The 21,876-nt window shown below is 30.6% G+C and overlaps 1 protein-coding gene across 5 annotated transcripts in view; it reads right to left on the reverse strand.

The window, feature by feature from the left end:
- Positions 1 to 21,876, reverse strand: part of LOC129963467 (netrin receptor UNC5C-like) — a 105,447-nt gene that overhangs the window by 24,234 nt on the left and 59,337 nt on the right. For all 5 annotated transcript variants that reach the window (XM_056077903.1, XM_056077895.1, XM_056077887.1 and 2 more), the window contains one exon: positions 1,120 to 1,284. In XM_056077903.1, the coding sequence (XP_055933878.1) occupies positions 1,120 to 1,284 (165 nt within the window). The remainder of the gene's footprint in view (positions 1 to 1,119; positions 1,285 to 21,876) is intronic.

Raw genomic sequence — 21,876 nt, forward strand, 5'->3', positions numbered from 1 at the left:
TAGAAATATCGTTTGAAATACGAAATAGCTATCTTATTTAATTAGGAATGATAGAAAGAATGACATTTACTTCCCTGTTGACAATGAATATATTTAACGAAACTGAAATATAAAGGTGAAGTAAAAATAATTTTTATCCTATTTTTTTAAACTTTATTATTCAAGTATATTTTAGGGTAGACAATCTTTTTGGTTTTTCCGCCTTCCTCAAAAACATAAATTTCGTGGCGGTCCGACTCGTGAGCAACCAATATACAGATGGCCATGTGAAACACGTGGATTTTCTTGGTCCAAACCTATAAGTTGGCAAAGTTTTATCGCCATCAGATTAACAGTAAATCAGCGCATAAAATTTGAACAAACATTCAGTTTTATATAATAGATATAATAATATAAGTTTTATATGACCTTCGCGCAAATGCAAGCAATAAGTTGACAAAATTTTATCGCAGTCGGATGAATCTTATGGGAGCGCATAAAATACGAACAAACAAAAATTCATTTTTATATATTATATTAGATGGAGATAATTTTAATTTTCATCTACATCCCCAATGCATTAGACAAAACATACTATTAGAACTATTTCAAGAAATTCTTTGAACAAATACGCTTTTGATCTATTATTATTTTACAGCGGCATAAGTGCGTACTTGACAATTTAAATTATTTTTAATGTACAAAATTCCAACACAATATTAAGCAGGAACAGTTTTCATTTTAATTTCACTTTGGCTAAACATCAAGACATTATTTTAATATCCTTATGAGTTACATCGTTGATAACACTCAATGAATTATTTTTCTTTGTGTTCATAAATTCATTCATTTTCTTTGTGTTCTTCACATTGTTATCGTGTTTTATATAAAATTGACAATACCGTAAAGTAGATATCGACACTATACCGCAAAGTAATGGTCGCAATTGTACTACGAAATCATGCAATAGTTACAATATTGCTTTCTTAAAATACACAAAATGTTTCATTCACTGTCTATCATTCCAGTGTTTCATGAGGGTTGGCACGCACATATAGAAAAAGAAATAACGATAAAGGAAAGAATAAGAACAATAATAATTCATTCTCGGTTAAACAATAGAAAAAAGAAGTCACTCACCTCTGCACATACCACCAGTGCAGTTACTGGTCGCCAAATCCTTGCCAACACAGTATCGACCACCATTACTTGGCGGAGGGTTGGTACAAGTGCGGCGACGATGGTGTTTACAATCGGGACTGCAAGTGGACCATGAGGACCAAGAAGTCCAGCGACCATCTTCAGCTGAAAGGGAGAAAATATATAATTCAAAAATTTTCATCACCTTAAAAATATAGTATATCTACACTCATCATAAAATATATATTATTCAAATCTACTTAAACAAATTTTAAGAAACTATCCGCCTTTGGCGACCCATTTGTTCCCCCAGATTGTTGTCTTTTTAGGTGGCTAAACAGTTCCCATAGATATTTTAAAAGTTCATTTTGAAATTTAATACGACTGAAAAATATGAATTTAGTTGAATCGGTTTATGGTAAATTAAAAAGCGGATGTATGAAATAAAAGGAATAATATACATGAAACACAAATGGAAGAGAAAATCCAACAGTGGAATTAAGAATTAGAAAAAGCACGCAATTGAATGTTTTGATGGGTGAGTTTTACTATCATACTGAATTAAAAAAATATTAAATTAAGAAAAAAGCTGTGCATAGATAAAAATAATAACATTAAAAAGGTAATTTTTTGACAATCTTTGTAAGATAATCTTTGTTTTGAAACATATGAATAGCAATTTCCGTAGGCAAGTTATTGCAATTAAACGTCTGGTGACGGTTAAGCCTGGTTTTAACGCACGATTTAGCATTTTGTTTGAAGCCTATTTCTTGATTCCTTTCAAATCTTCTTTCTTCTTATTTTTTGGTGGCATGGCGAATACTCTAAAGAACGTTTCTAGTAATATTTTGCACTTCCATTAATTACCTAAAGGAAATAGAAGAACTGTAGAAGTATTCAATGAAAATAGTTTGAAATTCTTGAATTTCATTTGATTGTTGTCAATTTGCAATATGTAACAATATATTTGCAATATTCATTTCTGTGCAACGTAGGTTATCGCTTTAAATATATATATAAATGGCTACGTATTAGTTGCGTACAAAGCGTCATGGTTTTCACCTATGACATATAAGTGTTGCTGTAATTTCTCATAACGCGTACGAAGTTTATCAAACATGAAGACTAGTTTATAATCTGACACATTTGATACCATACATTTAAAAGTATGACGTCGTTAAAAAAAATATGATGTTACATAATTAATCGAGACTATTCTTTTAAAAATATTAAGAATAGAATATTTTCTAAAAAAATGATGTAGTAATTTATTCTATGAAATATTAATAGACCTCGATTTAATATAGTCTTATTTATTATATGTTCTGCATGATAAAGCACAAAATTGTTCTAATTTTTCTTATAACGTCCATAGTTTCAATCCTTCAAAGAACATCCTAAATGAAACACAATTTCAGAGGAACAAAGCAAATGAACTCTAATGAAATTCGTTATTTTAATTGAAGATTATTGTCCTTTTAATAATTAACTAATTTTTATTTTTATATTTTTAAAATACACTCTCTCGAGAATTATTTTGTAGAATCGAAATATGCAGTTCCCTTTCAAAATTCAGAAATTAAAACCCTTTCCAGAATTAGTTATGGATTATGGTTACAAGATCTTTTCTAGCAAAAATTTTACTACTGAATTCTCTGTATCTGAAATTTCGAATATTAAAACGCGTTTTATAAGCAAAAGGTATATAATGTGCAAATTATGCAACTGTTGTTTAACTACAAACTTTAACAAGTGCAGTGTTTCCGTATTAAATGCGCATTTGAAAACAGAAGTTATCGCTTGCACGTCTCGATATCACCGAGTTGAAATCTTAGTGCAAGAAACTAAGTGAAATATAAGCTGCGGAGATGAATAAAGATGAAATCACAACAAACGAAGGACATCGCAATGGGATTGTCATTAATTAATTTATTTTTCTATATCGTCACAGTCCCTCGTATCTGGGGAACAATTAACAATTCAACGATTCGATGAATAATGTAAGAGCTTCCTTGTGTTCCATGGAACAGCGCTCCGGAAAAGTTTCTTCGATTTCAACGGTGTTTCAGCGGAACGGCGAAACAGGAAAATAAACTAATCGAAACGGACAGCCATTTTGTATCGGATGTCGCATCGATTCCCCCTCGCGTGCTCATAAAAATGGATTAAGTGATTGCAAACACGGGATCTGGAATGACTTCGTGTCACTTGCGCTGCCAGACAAGCCTCTTCGAGTGCTTATAAATTAATTAAAGTCAGCACTCGCTCTCTCTCGAAGTGAAATTAAATCAGATGTCTCGTCTCGTCCGCGATCTGGCAAGATCTTTTATTGAGTTAGAATGGTTCTAGTCAGATTTGAGGAGGAAGACTGGGAATTAATTACTCGTCTGCAGGCCATAAACTTCTTAACAGAAACTTCTTTCACGATAAGAAAAGGACTGTTAATCACTGATTTTTCTTATCCCTTAAGGCTCTCGCCATGGTATAAGAATTCAATAAACGCAGCATCGCTTATAATGCTCTTTGTCAAAAGATTAATACCGATGAATAGAGACACTGAATCTAGAATTTGTTTCTACTGTTTGTATCTAGAGCTTGTTTTCAGTGCTTGAATCTAGAATTTGTTTTCAAGGAAATATTCCGCTAATATTAAGAATGTTATCAATACTAATCATTATTACGATGACAAAAAAGAAAAAAAATCTTTGAAATACTTTTAATCCCTTTTTGAGATTGATAGAACTTCAACGATCCTATTTTAATTCAAAAATTTTCTGTTGCTACCTTAAAATAAAAGAATTAATAAGAAAAAGTAATATTATTAATGATACAATTAAAAATAATCAAACGCTTAAGTTCACACGAATTCTTACATTTTTTAAATGAAAGCTTTACTAAAGTTTCTTATTCTTAATATTGTTCTATATGGGATCATAAATCAAATTTTAGATACCCAATCATAAAGGAAAAATAAACACACATGCCACTGAACAGTTAGACATGATCTTTTCTGCATTTACTAGTTAAAAATATAAAAATGCCGGTGTCTGGCGAAGGGATAGCGCGTCTCTGCTGTAATCTGGGCATCCTGGGTTCGAGTCCTGGTTCGGGCTTGGTTGTTTTCTACATTGTGTGAGGTATGTGAAAGAGCCCTCCCCCCTCCCTTGTAATAGGGTGTTGTGCAAGCGAGTGTGTGAGAGTCATCCTCAAATGAGATAAAGTCAGACTATTGCTCTCGGGTGCTCAGGGGTCCTTACCCTCAGAAGCTACTGCACCCCTCTTTCCCCGATCTCTAACTTAGTTTGAATTGAAGTTCAACCCAAGGGAGTAAGCAACAGCAACAAATATAAAAGTTCATCTTATTTAAATTAATGCTTTTTTTTTATCCCAAATATATTCCTTAAACAATGGTTTCAAATATGGACTGCGATTATAATACAAAAAGAAACTGTATTATGAATTGAAAGGGCAATTCTCACAATGTAGCTTTTATTCTTTTCAAGCGTCTCCAAACATAAAATTAACTAACAAGTGAGCTTCATACCAAATGGTAATCATGCCAGTTTCGCTTCTCATTCGTTCAGCCAGTGTAACCCTTTCTTTTAACTATCTAGAATTAACCAAGACGTAACCAGGCAACACGGACTCACCTTAAAACTGGGCGTTCCACTGGGCTAAATCGAGCTCTTCGCGCCCATTCTTAATTATTCTGCATCACGCTCGCCACCGGGGCCAGGGAAGCATTCGAATGCAGAAGACGCGGCTCATCGTTTCATTTTAATGGGAAAAAATGAGTGCATAAAAAATTTATTTGTGTACAAAATATCGAATATTATAAAATTTAGCATTAAATATGCAAACGAACATTTTAAAAATATTTAAAACTAGCCGTTTATGACGACCAGCTTGTTCGCTTAATTTGATAGCATTTTAAGCTGTTAAGTACTAATGTGAAATGAATATATATATATATATATATATATATATATATATATATATATATATATATAAATTTCGCAAAGCTATTACATAAAATAAAGTAAAAACATGAATATAATTGAATAAATAAAGAATTATAACACGTGCCGATTAACAAATGTATATACTAAGAAATAAAAACGGAAGTGAAAATCCTACTTCGGAATGAATGCCCAAAGAAAGCAATTTTAAATCTTGATTTTAAAACTGACAAAAGCATACGATTCAATATTTTGATGGAAGAATTTTTTTGAATTTCATAACATTCAAAAATTAAATGTAGCAAATTGAAGATTACAATTAAAATATTTATTAAAAATTTACATTTTTGATACATTTTACGGAGATGAAATTAATATCATTAAAAAGGTAATTCTTATTTGTGAGGAAATGTAAGATGTGATAAACAATTTTCACAAGTAAGTCATAGCTCAATCTATCAATGGCTGAGTCTATTTTTGCGCTGGATTTAAATTGTTTCGCATCGATTTCTTGATTTTTTTTTACATCTTCTTTCCACTAAATGTACAGATTTTTTTGCTGAACTCTATCGAAATATTTCCAATCATTTTTTGCAGCTTCCTTAATGAGTGAAGCGTTAAATGAACTGCAGCTGTAAAAATATTCCGTGAAGCAATCTGGGAGGTTCATATTGTGATTTACTTGCCATTCGACAAAGCGATTTCTGTGCCACGTAAGTTAACATTGTATAAATATAGATTTAAATTACATAGGCATCCAGAAGTATTTTTTTTTCACCATTCAGTTTAAGAAAATATTGGACAAAATAAACAAAAATAAAAAAGCTCAGTACTTAAAATCTAAATGACATGTGTATAAAGAAGTATTTTCTTTAACATAGAATTTAAGAAATTATCGAACAAAATAAAGAAAAAAATTGAAAAAATTATGTTGTGTGGAGGAAAGCACAGTGTGTGACAGATAAAATACTATAAAAAAGGAGAAAGATTCAAAAACGGATTTCTGAGCTCTATGTTAAATCATTTGACATAGGTTTGGTCTGTTTGAATACGCCAGATGGTGAAATCACACAAAAACTAATTTGCTAACGTATTCTCATATTTGAAACATTTTTAGATAACAACTCAACCGGCTGTTTCTCCCTTCTTTTGACTTCCATGCCCCACCAATATGAGAACTGATTAATGCATACACATGTGAAACCCGTTTTGGTTCCATCTCATCTCATACTACGAGGAAGTGGATTATCATTGAGATTTCGTTAGGATTAGAAACCCTGGATTTCGAACTAAGATTCTAAGCAAAATATTCTTGGAATATGGATGAAGTAGAGATGCATTAACATGAGCATGTTGATACACAAAGCAGATTTAACTCATATCAAGTCTATATATGAGTTAAAGTTGCGAAAAGTAGGTTGATGTGGGTCAATTCTGTTTATTTCACATATGCGTTTAAAACGTTTGTGACATTATCACCTCAGTTTGAAATAATTTCACTACATCTTAAGATACAATTGTTATTCACTTGAGTAAGGTCTCCCGATCAAGGTCCTTTAATGCCTAGCCGAGATCATGAATAGGGAATGACGGCCGTAATTAATGTAGAAGAGATACAAAAAAAAAATCGAAGTCTATTGTTAAAATGTACAGCTTCATACAAAAAAAAAAATTGGCCTTAAAGTATGCCGTTTATGACTATAAAAAAAGTTTAATTGTTCTTTTAGGCATACAGTAATTATATAAAAATCGCCAGCTTTTTAAATAGCTGCGCAATGCTTATTTGTATTCGATACCTTGTATGCTTTAATTCCTTTAACATTTCCATAAATTACTATATTATAGTTTTTACTCATATTAGAACTTATTAGCATAAATCTTAAAGGATTTTTCATTTCAATAGAAATTTGAATAAGTCCAGTTCTATGATATAGCATTACATTTTATACAGCAGTGTTGGCTAATAGTTCAAGATTTGTTACAGTAACAAAAAGTTCCTCCAAACATTACTTTATGTACCGATATCCAAATCTGACTTTAATAAATACAAGTTCTTTACTTAATCGCTTAAGTAAGCACATCCGCATGTCCCATGAGCAAGTCAGTTACATTACTGATATCTTAACTAATCAACAAAGTCATTTAGATGTTATAATTCAATATAATTAATTATAGATAGAATACACACGATTTTATATTTTCTACAATCTGTCAGATTGAATAAAAACGCTAAGATAATAAAATATATATGGTATAAAATGCATTAATAGAAAAATGAGAACAGTTAAAAGCGTTATTGTTTCGCTTCACTATGGTGGGATGCAATTCTAAATGAAATTGAACTCTGATAAAAGTCATTCACCTGAGTAACTTCTTTAAAGAGAAGAAAAACTTTTCCAAATAACCTTCAAGTCGAACTCTTTCCACTTGAACGACTTACCGAACTTGTAGGTTTTCACTAAAACACGCGGGGCGTTTTGCGTGACGTAGGCATCTTGGGGCTTCCCTTCTCAAAAGGGGCGATCAATGTTTCGGTCGGCGCCCCACATTCCTGCTGACCTATCCAGTTCGGGGTGGGGGTGAGATGACCCCTCTTCACCAAAATTCAAAATCGGAAAGCGGGCGGCGATGCGTAGCGGCCAGATTTCTTGGAGCGAGACGCCCCGGGTAAAGGCGTGGTGGTCCGCTTCGATTAACGCCTGCCGCTTGAGGCGGAAAATAAGCGCCCCTTCAATATTAAAAATGGCACCCTTCTTCACCTAGCTGGAAGAAAAGAGAGACGGCCCTGTTATTGGCTTTGGCAGTTGTGGAGGACGAGATCCAACGGGGCTTTTCCTTTTTTTTTCCCTGCCCTATCCAAAGCGATCACGTGATGTTGCTTCAGTAAACAATGTAAAAGTACAGCTTTGCTGAATTTTCACTCCATTATATAATATATAAACCCCAAAATTTAATCATACTTCATATTATACCTTGTATTAAAAATTTGTATATTTATTTAGTGAGGTGAGAGATTGTGTGTGTGTAATGATATTTTAAAATTTAGTTTAATCCTAATTAATTAAAAAAATTTTGTCTTAATTCAGCCCATATTAACTTCACTCTAAAATATTCTCTTATTTCCTGATTCAATTCCATCTTTTTTTATTTAATTAATGCAACATAAGTTTGTAAAAATGCGGTTCCCACACTCCTAGTGAAGTGATAAAAATGTGTCGATCTAAGATATTCTTTTAAAAAAATCCCTATAATTCCCATACCTAAATCGACACGTGTAAAGAAATCCCTGTCAGAATCTCATGGTATATAAGACCGGGGTTAAATATTTTCTGTCATTTTACGCTTTTTTCTGCTCTTGTGCTGCCCTGTGAACGGGCGTGTTTTGTCCGTGCTTCTTGCACATATATTATGCCTCCCGGGATGGAATAAAGGCGAATTTAAAATTCGAATGTGTCTTCTCTCTCTTCAGTCACTGCTTTATTTAGTTATATGTACATGTGTGTGTGTGCGTGTGTCAGAGAGAGTGAGAGAGAGAAAAGGCCGAAAGAATAAGGAAAAAAGGAACTAGGGAACACCATTACTCAATATTCCTGAGAAGCCTAATAGATTCAAAAAGGTCAGAATAACTTTAAAAATCAATTATTCGGGCAGATGCAATTAATGATCCGATGAGTTACACGAGATACACTATTGAGCAGAAAAAGGTTTACAAATGCTTAGTTATCAGTTGTCAAACAAGAAATCACGTTTTTCGTAGAATTCTGCATGTATGAGAAAATGAGAGCAATATGATGTTTACTTAATAAAGAGCTCATTATTCAGAAATAATGATTGCTTTCAAAAATTGCACAAAATCCGTTCATAAGTAAATTTGAACAAGTATCAAGCAACAGAAGGCGAAGAAGTGGAAAAAATTGACATTTAATAATGTTGTAAGAAACTAATGTATTGCCCATTACACTCAATCTCTATTATTTAACTATCAAGTAGTAATTATCTAGCTCATTAAAATGTGTATTGATAATATGAAGCATTCATTTAACTTATTTTATAGCCTACTTACAATCTATTTTTAAGTCCAGTAACAAAATTGTAGTGAAAGTTCGCTTAAAATTTTTGAAACCTCAAAACACTAGACCAATCCCCCCAAAAAATAAATAAATAAAATTAAAAATTGTGTATCCATCTCTCCTGTTTCGCTATTTTTTAGCAGTGAGATTTTAATCTGAAAAAAAAAAAGCACTAACAATTCAGAAAAAAGAATATTTAGAACAAATCGATTTCAGGGTATTCTCCCTGATGGACTATCATTAAAGTTACTTCGCTTTCACAGTTTAAAAAAATGTCGACTTATATATAAAAAAATTTAATACAGAAAACCTGATGATTTATCACTTTCTGAGTTAAAAGTTATACAAAATAATATTTCTTTAAAAAAAAATGATGAACAAAAGTATTGCGCGTGAGAGTATAAAAACCGCCAAGCAATTTAGATGCAGCGAAAGTTTATCTCCATTCGTTTACAAAAGAGTAACAAATAAATATTATCTGCCGAAAGCAAATAAATGGAAGAGAAAAGAAAGCACAAGGGAAATGATTTACTAAACATTACTGTTGAAAGCAGGCACTGTAACTGGAGTTTGGGATAAGGACACGGTTTCAATTTTCGTCACAAAGGAATATCATTTTACTTTCTTTCTATTCTAAGTAGAAGGGAGGAACTCAAACTAAGGTATTTCCTTTCAGACCCTAGGGCAATATTTTTTTTTTTTCAGCTACTCGCTTTTTTTTTCTTTTTTTTTTACTTTAATTTATTTTTCTGCACGTTAGGAAACAATGCGTTCTTTTTTTCCCCGCTCTTTATCATGTGAAGAATAGAAATTATGGAAATAAACGATTTCCATTTCCCATGAAAGATGAGACTGCTTAAACAGATGGAAACAATGTCGACCTGCGTTTCTGTGATGAGTTAGGAGAAACATCATTTTGCGATTCGTCGTCAGGCATCGCTAGAATGCATGCGGCTCTAAATTCTGATTTATAATCGAGAAAATGTATATAATAAAAAAATCTCAATAAAATAAAAATAAAAAAATAAAAGTAATATCCTGTGGTGGAATGAAAATCATTATGATCCATGCAGTGGAAGCAAGAGGACTCATGTTTTCGGGAAGATTTATTTAATGATCACATTTCACACAAAACAAACACATAACTTGAAAAGACAAGACATTAACGCGCGCACCTCTTAACAGAACAGCATCTCATCTCACTATAATACCAATCGCAATGCACTATGGGATACGTATCCAATCAGAAAACGCCATCTATTATCCAAAAGAAAAGATAGAGTAATGGAACTGCTACAATCATCACTTAACTACAAAAATAGATGGAAATGTCTTTAAAAAATTATTTAATAAGAAAATGTAGTATTTAATTGATTATACATTTAATAGCTCTTACAAGTTACATGGCTTTATGCTTATTAAAATTGATAAACAAAATTAATCTAATTCGTTCTTATCATCTATTATTAAGTTAGCTAGATAAACAATGCCTATAACAGTTCCAATACATTTTTAATTGCACATAATAATAGATTTTAAATACCTACACATTTATTAATTTCATAGCTGTGGAATAAAACTATTTTTAGTACTGTCGAAAGAGTTCCATAACATTAAATTAAGTTCAGTATATGTGTCGAGACTCACCATATATAATGAGGATTACTTATGTTTAAAATGAGATTCTACTCAAATATACCAATTACATTAGAAAAATGTGCTAGATGTAAAGAATGTGTAGTTTTTCAACACAAGAGTTACTAATTTCAGTTGTTGCGGGGATTGATTACAGCTGAATTCCCAAACTTCAGATAGGAAAAATATTTTATTCAAATGAAGATAATTTTGAGTCAGAAAGATTCTTATATGTAACTTATTATTTAAAATTGCTCAAGTTTAAAACTTATAGAGTGCCATTGCTGTTAGCACCAAAGATATTTTTGTATCATTTCAGATTAACTTTTTTTTTTTTTAATTTTCTTCATTCTAATACATTTATAGGAATGTAAGAAAAAAAAATACAAGAGTTGTTAATTCTTAAAAAAAAAAGGCCCATATGGATTAATTAAATAGCATTGGTGAACAATAATTATGAAACAATTTTAGATGCGTTTTACTGAATCCAACAAGTAAAGTGTTGGACGATTTTGCTGACAACTAATCGCTGGAACCTGATTAATAGCAAGTAACATAAAATCGAATGTGTATTTTGGGCGCCTTGTTCTGTCCGATCGAAATTCGAGACAGAATTAAAATTGCAATCACATGATCGTATACCAAATATTATTCATTAAGTCACTTATTTTATTACAGTACACTCCCGATTATCCGCGGAATTGGGTGGCGCGGCCGCCGCGGATAACAAAAATCGCGGATAATCCGAAAAAAGCTAAAAATGGATATAGCAAAAGAGAAAACAGTCATTCCAACTTTGAAAAATCGTTTTATGTACAATGAAACGTAAAATAAACAGCAGGAAATGTTTAACTAACGCTTAATATTTTAGTACATCACTCAAAACTAACCTAAAATGCATTTTGTTAATGAAAACAGAAAAGTGCTTTGTACTTACGAGAGGCGTCAATGATACACAGAAAAATGAATACATATGTACTATTTTAATACTGTAATGTATTATGTAATTACAAAAGCAGAACTGTAAAACTACACCTTTTTGAAGAAATCAGTCATTTGTGTTTGCTTCTTGCTTTGGAAGCAATTTTTCTTTGCTTGGAAGCAAAAAAAAAAAAAAAAAAAAAAAAAAAAAACTTAGTGCGGCAGGCGTGGATAACCCGCCCGCGGATAACCTGGAGTCTAATGTATTTAAGTTATCTCATTTATATGAATGCGGCAGTAAACCGACAGAAGGTCAACCCCTTGATGGATTTGGTTCCAAATTCGATATGGATCTACATTTTAGAGGTTAAACCTGTTACTAAAAGTTACTTATCTATCTCTTTATTCATACTTATAATGTTTCCTTTAACTCGAAGAACCAGACAGATTTCCTATAAATAGATTTCGTTCAAAATTTGACAGAAATCTACGAACTTGATGTTAAATCCATGTACCAAATTTAATCCCTCTTGCTGATGATTTAGTCACTCATAGCTTTCTAAGCACTATCGTAGCATAGGTATTTACAAAAATATAACAATTTTATCGGCTGTTTCTCAAGAGAAAGAAAGAAAGAAAAAGAACAAGAAGGAGAAACTGGCAAGAACCAACATATGAAAGACGTGTGTTTGCATTATCATTAAATCGGTTGCAGCAATTGGTAGCGAGAAATTCCGTTCAAGTAGCAGAGATTCACAATAAAATCCGAAGACCCGTAATTACGCATCACATTGCTGCCGAATATCCAGAGATTCCTATCCTGACCTCCTGATCTTTTTATCTATCTCGAAGGTCATTCCAAACTGCCCCATTTTGTTGCCGAACGCTCTAATGGCAGATCAACCGTGCCATTTATAAAGGGAGGGAATTCAAAAAGAAGATAGCGAGGGGAAAAAATGAAAGAAAGAAAAACCCTAAAATTTCTCACAATAATGATAATAATAAGTAGAAAAATGCCGTCAACTTTGCAAACGTGCAACATGCATTCCGTGCTACAAAAAAGTGAGGGCCGTTGAGGAAGGTAATAATTAGTGCTCCAATAAGTAGTCCATTAAAGAGAAAATGTTAGGCAGCCGGGCTCTTACATAAAAAAGTTCAATCATAAATTTTTCCCAAATGGAAGAGGGTCTGCCACATATTGAAGTTCATCTCCCACTGAAATCCTTCTATGATCAACAGTTTTCAATAATCTTCCTTTCCCAGTGAAAAATTTAGATTTGATATAAACTGTAAATCGGGTTTAAATCATCCAAAAAAAAAAAAAAAACGGCGATTTTTTTACATTTAAAAAAAAAGTTTATAGCACAAGTTTATAATTAATCAACATTATTTATTTTTCCTCTTAATGATAAAGATGTAAAAGGTGCTAAAAATGCGAAACTGCACTCTCTTAAAATTCATTCCATAATGCAATGAAATTTCCATGAAAATAATAGAAATTAATATAACTTGAAATTCATTTGATTTGATCGATGAAATATTTTCAGACGGAGTAACGTCATACATTTTCGTAATAAAAATAAACTTTGCCGGTTTCTTTAGCTCGTAAGCATGTATAATTTCAAGTTTGGCTAGCTTTATACTTTTATGACAAATTAATTATTCCTTATGTTCTATTATATTAGAGTGCGTCCACTTTAAACATATGCATCTAAACAATATTGAACATAATATGAATTTCGAAAACTACTTTTCTAAATCCAAACAAGAATAAAAATATTTTAACAAAAATAAACATATTAAAATAAGTAATAAAAAAACGTCAGTGTCTAAATATTTATTCAATAATTTGTTTTACACTGCACATTTTTTAACGCATGCACTGACGATCAAAGAAATATCTAATTGCTAAAAAAAATCCCCCTTTATAGTCCCTCTTTTGTCGAAATTTATAGAAATCAATGCTTTGATAAATTCTGCAATCTGTTTTTATGTCGTAAAATCCCAACGAAACAAGCTCGAATTACCAAAGTTCGATCTATTATTTCAAAAAATTTGTACAGAAAAAAAAGAGATTCAAAAGACAATATTTTAATTAAAAAAATTCATCCAAATAATAATGTAATAAAGTCATTGCGGTCTTTCAAATACGATGGTGAATAAATTTTCTCTTCAAAGCCTAAAACAATAAGTTTTTTTAAATATATATGGACATTAGAAGTTGCAGAAAAAATTTTCGTTAAAAAAAGAGATAGTCAGAAATTTTTTCTATCAAAAATGATGATAAAAAATGTTTAAACAATTTCATAAATAAATTATTATTGTGTGAATAATCTGAATCATTTGTGACATTGAAGCATCATCATTTTTTGAATCAAAAATGATGATAAAAAAAGGTTTAAGCAACTTCATAAATAAATTATTATTGCGTGAATAATATAAATCATTAGAGACGTTAAAGCTTCATTATTTTTTGAATAAAAAATGATGATAAAAAAAGGTTTAAGCAACTTCATAAATAGATTATTATTGTATGAATAATATGAATCATTTGAGACGTTGAAGCATCATCATTTTTTGAATGAAAAATAATGATAAAAAAAGGTTTAAGCAACTTCATAAATAAATTATTATTGTGTGGATAATATGAAACATTTGAGACGTTGGAGCTTCATCATTTTTTGAATCAAAAATGATGATAAAAAAAAGGTTTAAGCAACTTCATAAATAAATTATTATTGTATGAATAATATGAATCATTTGAGACGTTGGAGCATCATCGTTTTTTCTTGCTGACGCGCAGCTTCTGAGATAATGGAAATATGTTTTGGTTACTTTGAAGGAAATAGGTATTTTAGTGCAGAAAATATTCATTCTCAATTATACAGCCAATAAAAGGCTACATCCACTTGGGCAACCAAGCGTTGCAACCAATATTAAACCTTTTTGTGTCCCTTAAAGAGAAAAGAAAATGAAAGCGGGACATTTCAGTCCTTTGTGGACCCCTAGAAAGATACTGTAGAAAATTGGCTCCCGGAAAGCCAGGCCAATCTATCCACCTAACAACTGCTATCGATACAATGCAGTTGATGTTCGATGACCGTATGAGAACTCCGTTTCATTACTCCCTGCCAGGCCAAAAAAGAGAAGCCATCGTCATGATGATGATGATGATGATTGCATCATCATCTGCAGAACAGAGTGTAACCAATCAGAGATAAGAGCAATTTTTTTCTGATACTTTTTTTTTCGTTTAGTTACATCGCTGATGACAAAAGAGAAAAAGTGGTTTGTTTTGTTCGATTCTTTTTTTGTTATATTTGTTGCTTCATATTTATCTTTCTTTTATTTTTCCATTTGTTGAGAAAAGTTACTTTTTTGTTTGTTTGTTTTTGGCTATCTATATAGATATATAGTTCGGTGTTTTCCGCTAAAAGATGGGGCTCGGTCGTTCCTCCTGAGAATTCGGAGTATTTAGCGAAATGATGGTCGTTCGTTGAATGGAAACAGGAATCTGGGTTACTTAAACGAGAAAAACGGATTAAAGCACAAACATTTTTATTTCTTGTTTGATAATAGTGCCTTTTTAAGATTCAAAGATCTCGAAGAACAATGTTTTTTCTTCGCCCAATCGCAATCGATTTTTTTTTTTTCAATCCAAAACATTTTTTTATGTTTGGTTTTGTTTCAAATATGTAAAATTCTGCCGTTGTTTTTATTTTCTTTTGGTTCCTCAAGCAAAAATCATTAAAAGCACTACTTTTCTAGAATTCAATAATAGTCAAAATGAAATAAAGCTGATTAGTTTAATTTAAAATGATTATAGAAATTAAAAATTTTTTTATTTTTTTAATTATTGAAAATAAAAAGAGAATTAATCCATTAAAACATTTCGATATAATCTTATTTGTTAACTATTGCCTTTATTATATTTATCTACCATTCACTTTCCCAAAAGAGAATCATGTTCGATATAGAAAAAGAACTTGATTTTTCATCCGGCTATTCTAAAACAAATCTCTCGAATTTATTAAAAAGGGGCAATTTCTTTTAAATAAACGGCAAAGAAAATGTATTTTCTTGCAGTTTTCATTTTGATTTTATATAACTAAAATGAAAAAAATTTGGAAGAAAGAAAGAAGTGGAAGAGATATTGAGTAACATAAAATTACTCATGATGTTTATGAAATGCTCAAATAAAATTGTGTCCTTTTCTTTTTAATTTATGCCATTCATAAATTCAAAAAAATATTATTTTTGTTAACAATTTTAAACGGATTTTTACCTTGCAACCTTGTTTACTGCTCAAATAAAGCTTAATCGATTCAATATTTTAAAATTAAATCGAAAACTGTGCAATGTATCCCTTTTATCAATGTACTGAAAAGTATTTTCTTTTATTTTAATTATTTTGTAATATTTATTTTTATTTTTTAATTTAAAATTTATTCTTATTTTATTATGAAATCTTTATATCAGTTTTTCTCAAATTCACTACTTATAGGAGTAAAGTTGTTATTATATTAATTAATTAATTGGTGATTAATTATTGGAACTATTAAAATAGTGCATTGTTCTCAAGAGTACGCAACTTCAAAATTTCGACAAATCAGAAAATGTGAGAAATCAATTATAAAATTCGAATTTACAAACATAACGCAATTAAAAATAAAAATGCATAAAAATATTTTAAAAAACATAAATAAAATACTTTACATTCCAAATAAAAGAAAGCATTATTAAAGAAAGAAAAGAAATAAAATTGGTAAATATTACCCCGAACGAAAATTGTATATATATTTTTAATACTGCTTCGCTAAAAGATAATATTGTTTCATTGCGATTCAGGTTGAATTAATGAATACATTAAAAGTTGTTTTGCTATCTTAAATATTCTTTATCTCTAATATTTTATTAAATGGTTTGTGTTATTAGACATTTCTATTTGTTATATTTTGACTGAACTTTTACATTAATACTTTTAATTTATTTACAATAAATACTTTATCAGTGTGGTGATATATTTATCTCTACTGTTATAATTTGTTCCCTCTTACAAAATGGTGTTTGATTCTTGCTGGCGATGTGGTTGATGTGGCTACCCTCTACCAATGACGCGATTTGCCTCCTATGGGAGATTTTGTACCGTGACCGGTGATGGTCCTTAAGGTTCAACCTTAATCCCCGTTCTGACGGCACGTACGCATCTTCAGACAGGTGCATTTTGTCCTCTTTCCCCTCTCTTGTGGTTTACCGTGACTCTCCGATGCCTGTTCATTTTACTGACAATTTGTGGGAAGCAACCGACCGACGATACAGGCGGGGGTGGTCCTACAATGGGTCAGTTCGCGGATTTACGATCATATCCGGAAAGGCAACAGGCTGTTGGAACAGGACTTTAGTTCTCACCAATGATGTCGCGATGCTCAGGTCATTCAGATTTTTCCCTGCACCTTTGGGCAGAATGAAGTAATGAGCTTTGATTACCCCTCTTGCTTACATTTGGATGCATGAAAAAAGAAAAATGCATCAAATGGTTGAAACTACTACATTACAACTACCGGGCAACTTTTTAAACCTCTAAAACTGTGTGTCTGAAAGGTTTAATTTGCACGTTGTAAATATTTTTTTGTAAAAATTCTAAAGTAAATTTGTAAAAAAAAAAAAAAAATTTCAAATCTGTAAAAGTTTCTTATTTAAGCCTAAAGGAATATTTAAAATAGGGAAAGCATTAACTAAAACTAGGGAAACCATCACGGTGGTTTTTATCATTTATTCTTTACATTTACTAAAGAAAATTATTTGTCAGATATTCAAAAAATTTCACTTACATTTCGAGAGGGGGAAAAAAATAGAAAGAAAAAAAAAGAGGGGAGATCTGAATTATATATAACGAAAAATTCTTGGAAAGTTGAGTAGAACATTAACTGCCACTTAAATGATTCGCATACCGATATAAAAATCGTCATCGATTAACGCACCCCCTCGATTTCTCTTCGTCTGTACGAATAGAAAGAAAAATCTCCGGTGACCTCTACTTTGAGGGAACCATCATTACCCAAACAAGGAGGAGGGGGGTGAGGGCAATTTTTCCCAATGTGTTCCAGCCATTTTTAACCTGCCTTTTAAAGGCATCATCAAGGCTTGAAGTACGTCAATTTGAAATCGATGCAAATGGCCAGCCAAGTTCATTGCTGTCTTGCCTTTTTCTTTTTTTAATTAGACAGCGGGGGTTGAAACGACGTCGTTAAATACACTCAAGTTATTCCGCTGACGCTCTCATTTGCCGATATAAAAAGAAAAAGGTCGGCTGTTCTTTGTCAGGAAAAATGGTTTTTAATTTAGCTTATAATTGAAGACCTCGATTCCGGTGGGGAAAAAAAAATTTATCGTATTTTTGCAGAAAATGCATATAATTTCGGCGCAATGAAAGATGGAGATGGTAATATGCAAGAACAGGGGGTGGGTTTTGCTTTGTTTTGGTTCAAGGCTGTCCTTGCGCTATGTTTAGATACGAATGAAATTCTTTTACGAAGTCCGAGACAATATAATTTCATTGGTAGAAACCTATAATTATTAAACGATATTCGGTATATTGAAATAAAGAACAGTTTAAAAATAAAAATGATTAATGTTTATTATAGTTCTTATTTTATTTCTAATTTCATGTATTTTATTTCTATTAAGTATTTTAATAGTATTTTAAAAATAGTGACTTCACTCTCAAAAAAAAAGTATAATTCCTTCCTGAGAATTCTTCGATGTATATATAATTTACATTATATTTTATGCGTTATTAAACTTTTCAAATGTAATTAATGTTAGTTTGTTAATAAATTTTTTTAACATTTTTATAGACATTCATTTTTTATTTAATTCAAGTTTGATTTAAAAATAAATAAAAGATGGAAATAAAAACTAGCAATGCGCTGTTAAATACTTAAAAATTAGATAAAGTTCAGTTAAATTTTCTTATGTTAAAAAAATCATTATTTGTAATTTATTTAATTAAAAAAGCATGGATTAAATTTTCAATAAAAAATATAGCTATTTAAAAAAAATTACAAGGACAAATATAATATTAGAAACACTATTTTTGATACAAAAAAGGCTTTCTTTTTTTTATCTCAAATATTTATAGGAATGCAAAATTTTCTGAAATAATGTTTAATAATTCCTGTTGTATAATAATGTTTAATAATTCCTGTTGTATAATAATGTTTAATAATTCCTGTTGTATAATAATATTTAATAATTCCTGTTGTATAATAATGTTTAATAATTCCTGTCGTATAATAATGTTTAATAATTCCTGTTGTATATATGCAACCAGTGTGTGTGGGCGCATTTCATGTACGAGTGCAAGTTATTTTGGTTATATCAACACTATATTTCGAAAAAGCATAAAAATTATTGTAAGGTAAATGAACAAGAGCAAAAGTACAGTTGGAATCTTCCTCTTCAAGCTACCACGCCATACTAATGGAAAGATAGCTGACTTTTAACCAGTACCAAGATTATATTTGAATCTATAAAGAAACTGGATTTTAGACTTAGAACTTTTCAGTTCTGAAGTCGAACTACCAGATCACTGTAGGTCAGTGCCAATAATATAGTAGTAGCAAAAAATTATAGTTTAATGCCTCACCCCCCAAGAAATAACTCAAAATGAACGAATATATTTTATTCAGCTGTAGTTTCTTTTCTAATTAAAAATACTTGAAAATGATTTTATATTCTTAGTATATTCACAAAAGAAAAAAAAATTGGAAATTTGGAAAAACAAAAACTTATTACAAAATAAACTCATTTAACAATTAAATTCATTATCAAGATGATTGAAAGAATTCTCTCTATGAGGGAGTTTCAATGACAAGCAAATCTACTGAATTAGAGAGAAACAGATAAATATTTTGTAAGCTTTGTAATAATAAGTAGTTATTTCTCATAAATATTACAAAATATGAGATGGTTTCATGGCAATTAATTAATTAGTCTTTTTAATTACATTTTATATACTTAAAAAGTTGCAGTATGATAAGCAAAGGCGCATAGTTGCAAGCAATAAGAGGATTTTATATAAGCATATTTTTTGCATTTACTATATTAATATTTTGTAAAAATACGTTTACTTTAGTCCACATTTGAATTCCACCGAGGGTGAACATTAAATATATTTAAATTTCGTTGTACTTGGTCATACAATTTTCAACAAATTATTTGTTATATGGCAATTGTAACCTTAGTTATGCCTCTTCAAATTTTGCTTTGCAAGTATTAAAGATGGGAAGTTTTAGTAAGCTTTAGGAAAATTAATTAAATAGTTCATTTTCATTAATAAAAGTCATGAAAATATTGCTAATCTGAGAAACTCTGGATATATAAGCTTACATAAAAACAGACAGAAGAATTTATAAAGATGGGGGGGGGGAGAATAAAAGAAGACACGAAAGAAAGGGTTACATCTAGGACAGGAGAAAGGAAGTTCGAATTTTGGCTACCACATCAAAGAAAATTGGCAAGCTCCGCGGCCGGCCTTTGTTATTCAAAGCACACAACGAGACGGCCTTCTATGGAAGCAGAGCATCTAATGAGAAATCGATGTTCATTCTCTCCTGTCCAAACGACATCACGACCACCCCTCCCACGCGTCTCGCCAGCATCTTTTGAGGAAGTGCTAAACAGAATTCTTAATTAATGCGATACAAAGGGGAGAGCGGGGGGGGAGGATCCTTGGCAAGAGATTTGAGTGCCTTCCCGATAAACAGGGACTTGGCCTATGGGAACAACATCCTGACAGGATGACACTGTGTTGCCACAAAGTCGCTTCAATTATTCTTAAGGAGAAGCAATGTGCGAAACTTCTACATATAGGCATGCTGGTTTTGCAGTAATCATTGAGACAAAAGCATGAGCATCATATTTGTATTTATACACTCCTCAGTAAATTCAAGATAGAGATATGATATAATGACATTTTTCCCCTCTGCCAGAAAACTGTTAAGATGTTATGTTATAAAACTGTTATAAAATATTACAATTATGAATTTCAGTGACAGCATTTAACAATTTGATATGATAAAATTTTGAAAAATTTGCAATCAATATAAAAACTTCGCAGGATTATTTCTTCATACAATATTAAGAATAATAATTTAATTGCACTATCTCTAAAGACGGCTTTAATTTCCAGCATCACCTTGTATTTAAACATATAATATATTTAAATACATGCGATTTCTCTCTCTCTCTCTCTCTCTCTCTCTCTCTATATATATATATATATATATATATATATACATATATATATATATATATATATATATATATATATATATATATATATATATACATATATATATATATACATATATATATATATATATATATATATATATATATATATATATATATATATATATATATATATATATATATATATATATATATATATATATATATATATATATATATATATATATATATATATCGTATAAATTTTCAGCAACTTTAAAAAAATCTCATTACAATTGATTTATTCATATTTGTAGAAAAGGACTGAGATATTAACATTTTCAACGCTACCGACGAGATATCTCGTCTTTCAGATATTTCCAATTACAGGTTTCTGTGGGCTAAAATTTGTCTCTTATGCCAGTTTAGATAGGTTGAACTTTATAATACATATCTGAAGAATACCTTCGCTTTTTATCTAAACTGGCATAAGAGACAAATTTTAACCCACAGAAACCTGTAATTGGAAGTATCTGAAAGACGAGATATCTCGTCGGTAACGTTGAAAGTGTTAAAAGACATATCTTGGTTCTGTCTTTTATTAAAATTCGCAATTAGCAATTAATAACTGTATAAATACAAAAAAAAAATGATTTAAAAATTTTTTAAAAAATGAAAGAAAAAAAAGATTTCAAGGGAATGAATCCAATTTTTCATTCGATAACAAGTTTTTAAAAAAACTTTTAATTATATCAGTTTATTAATTTTTCAAATTTTTAAAAGTAATTTTGTTTATTTTCTAATAATAGATTAGACTGTTGCTCTGAAATTCAAACCGTTTTTACAGTTTCATCAAATGTCCAATCGCATGATTTTCTTTCATTGTTGAAAGATAAGAAGAAAAAAGAGAGAGAGAGAGAGAGAATCTGTTTAATATC

This window comes from Argiope bruennichi, chromosome 1 (genome assembly GCF_947563725.1).
Source record: "Argiope bruennichi chromosome 1, qqArgBrue1.1, whole genome shotgun sequence".
In the NCBI taxonomy this organism is placed as follows: Eukaryota; Metazoa; Arthropoda; class Arachnida; order Araneae; family Araneidae; genus Argiope; species Argiope bruennichi.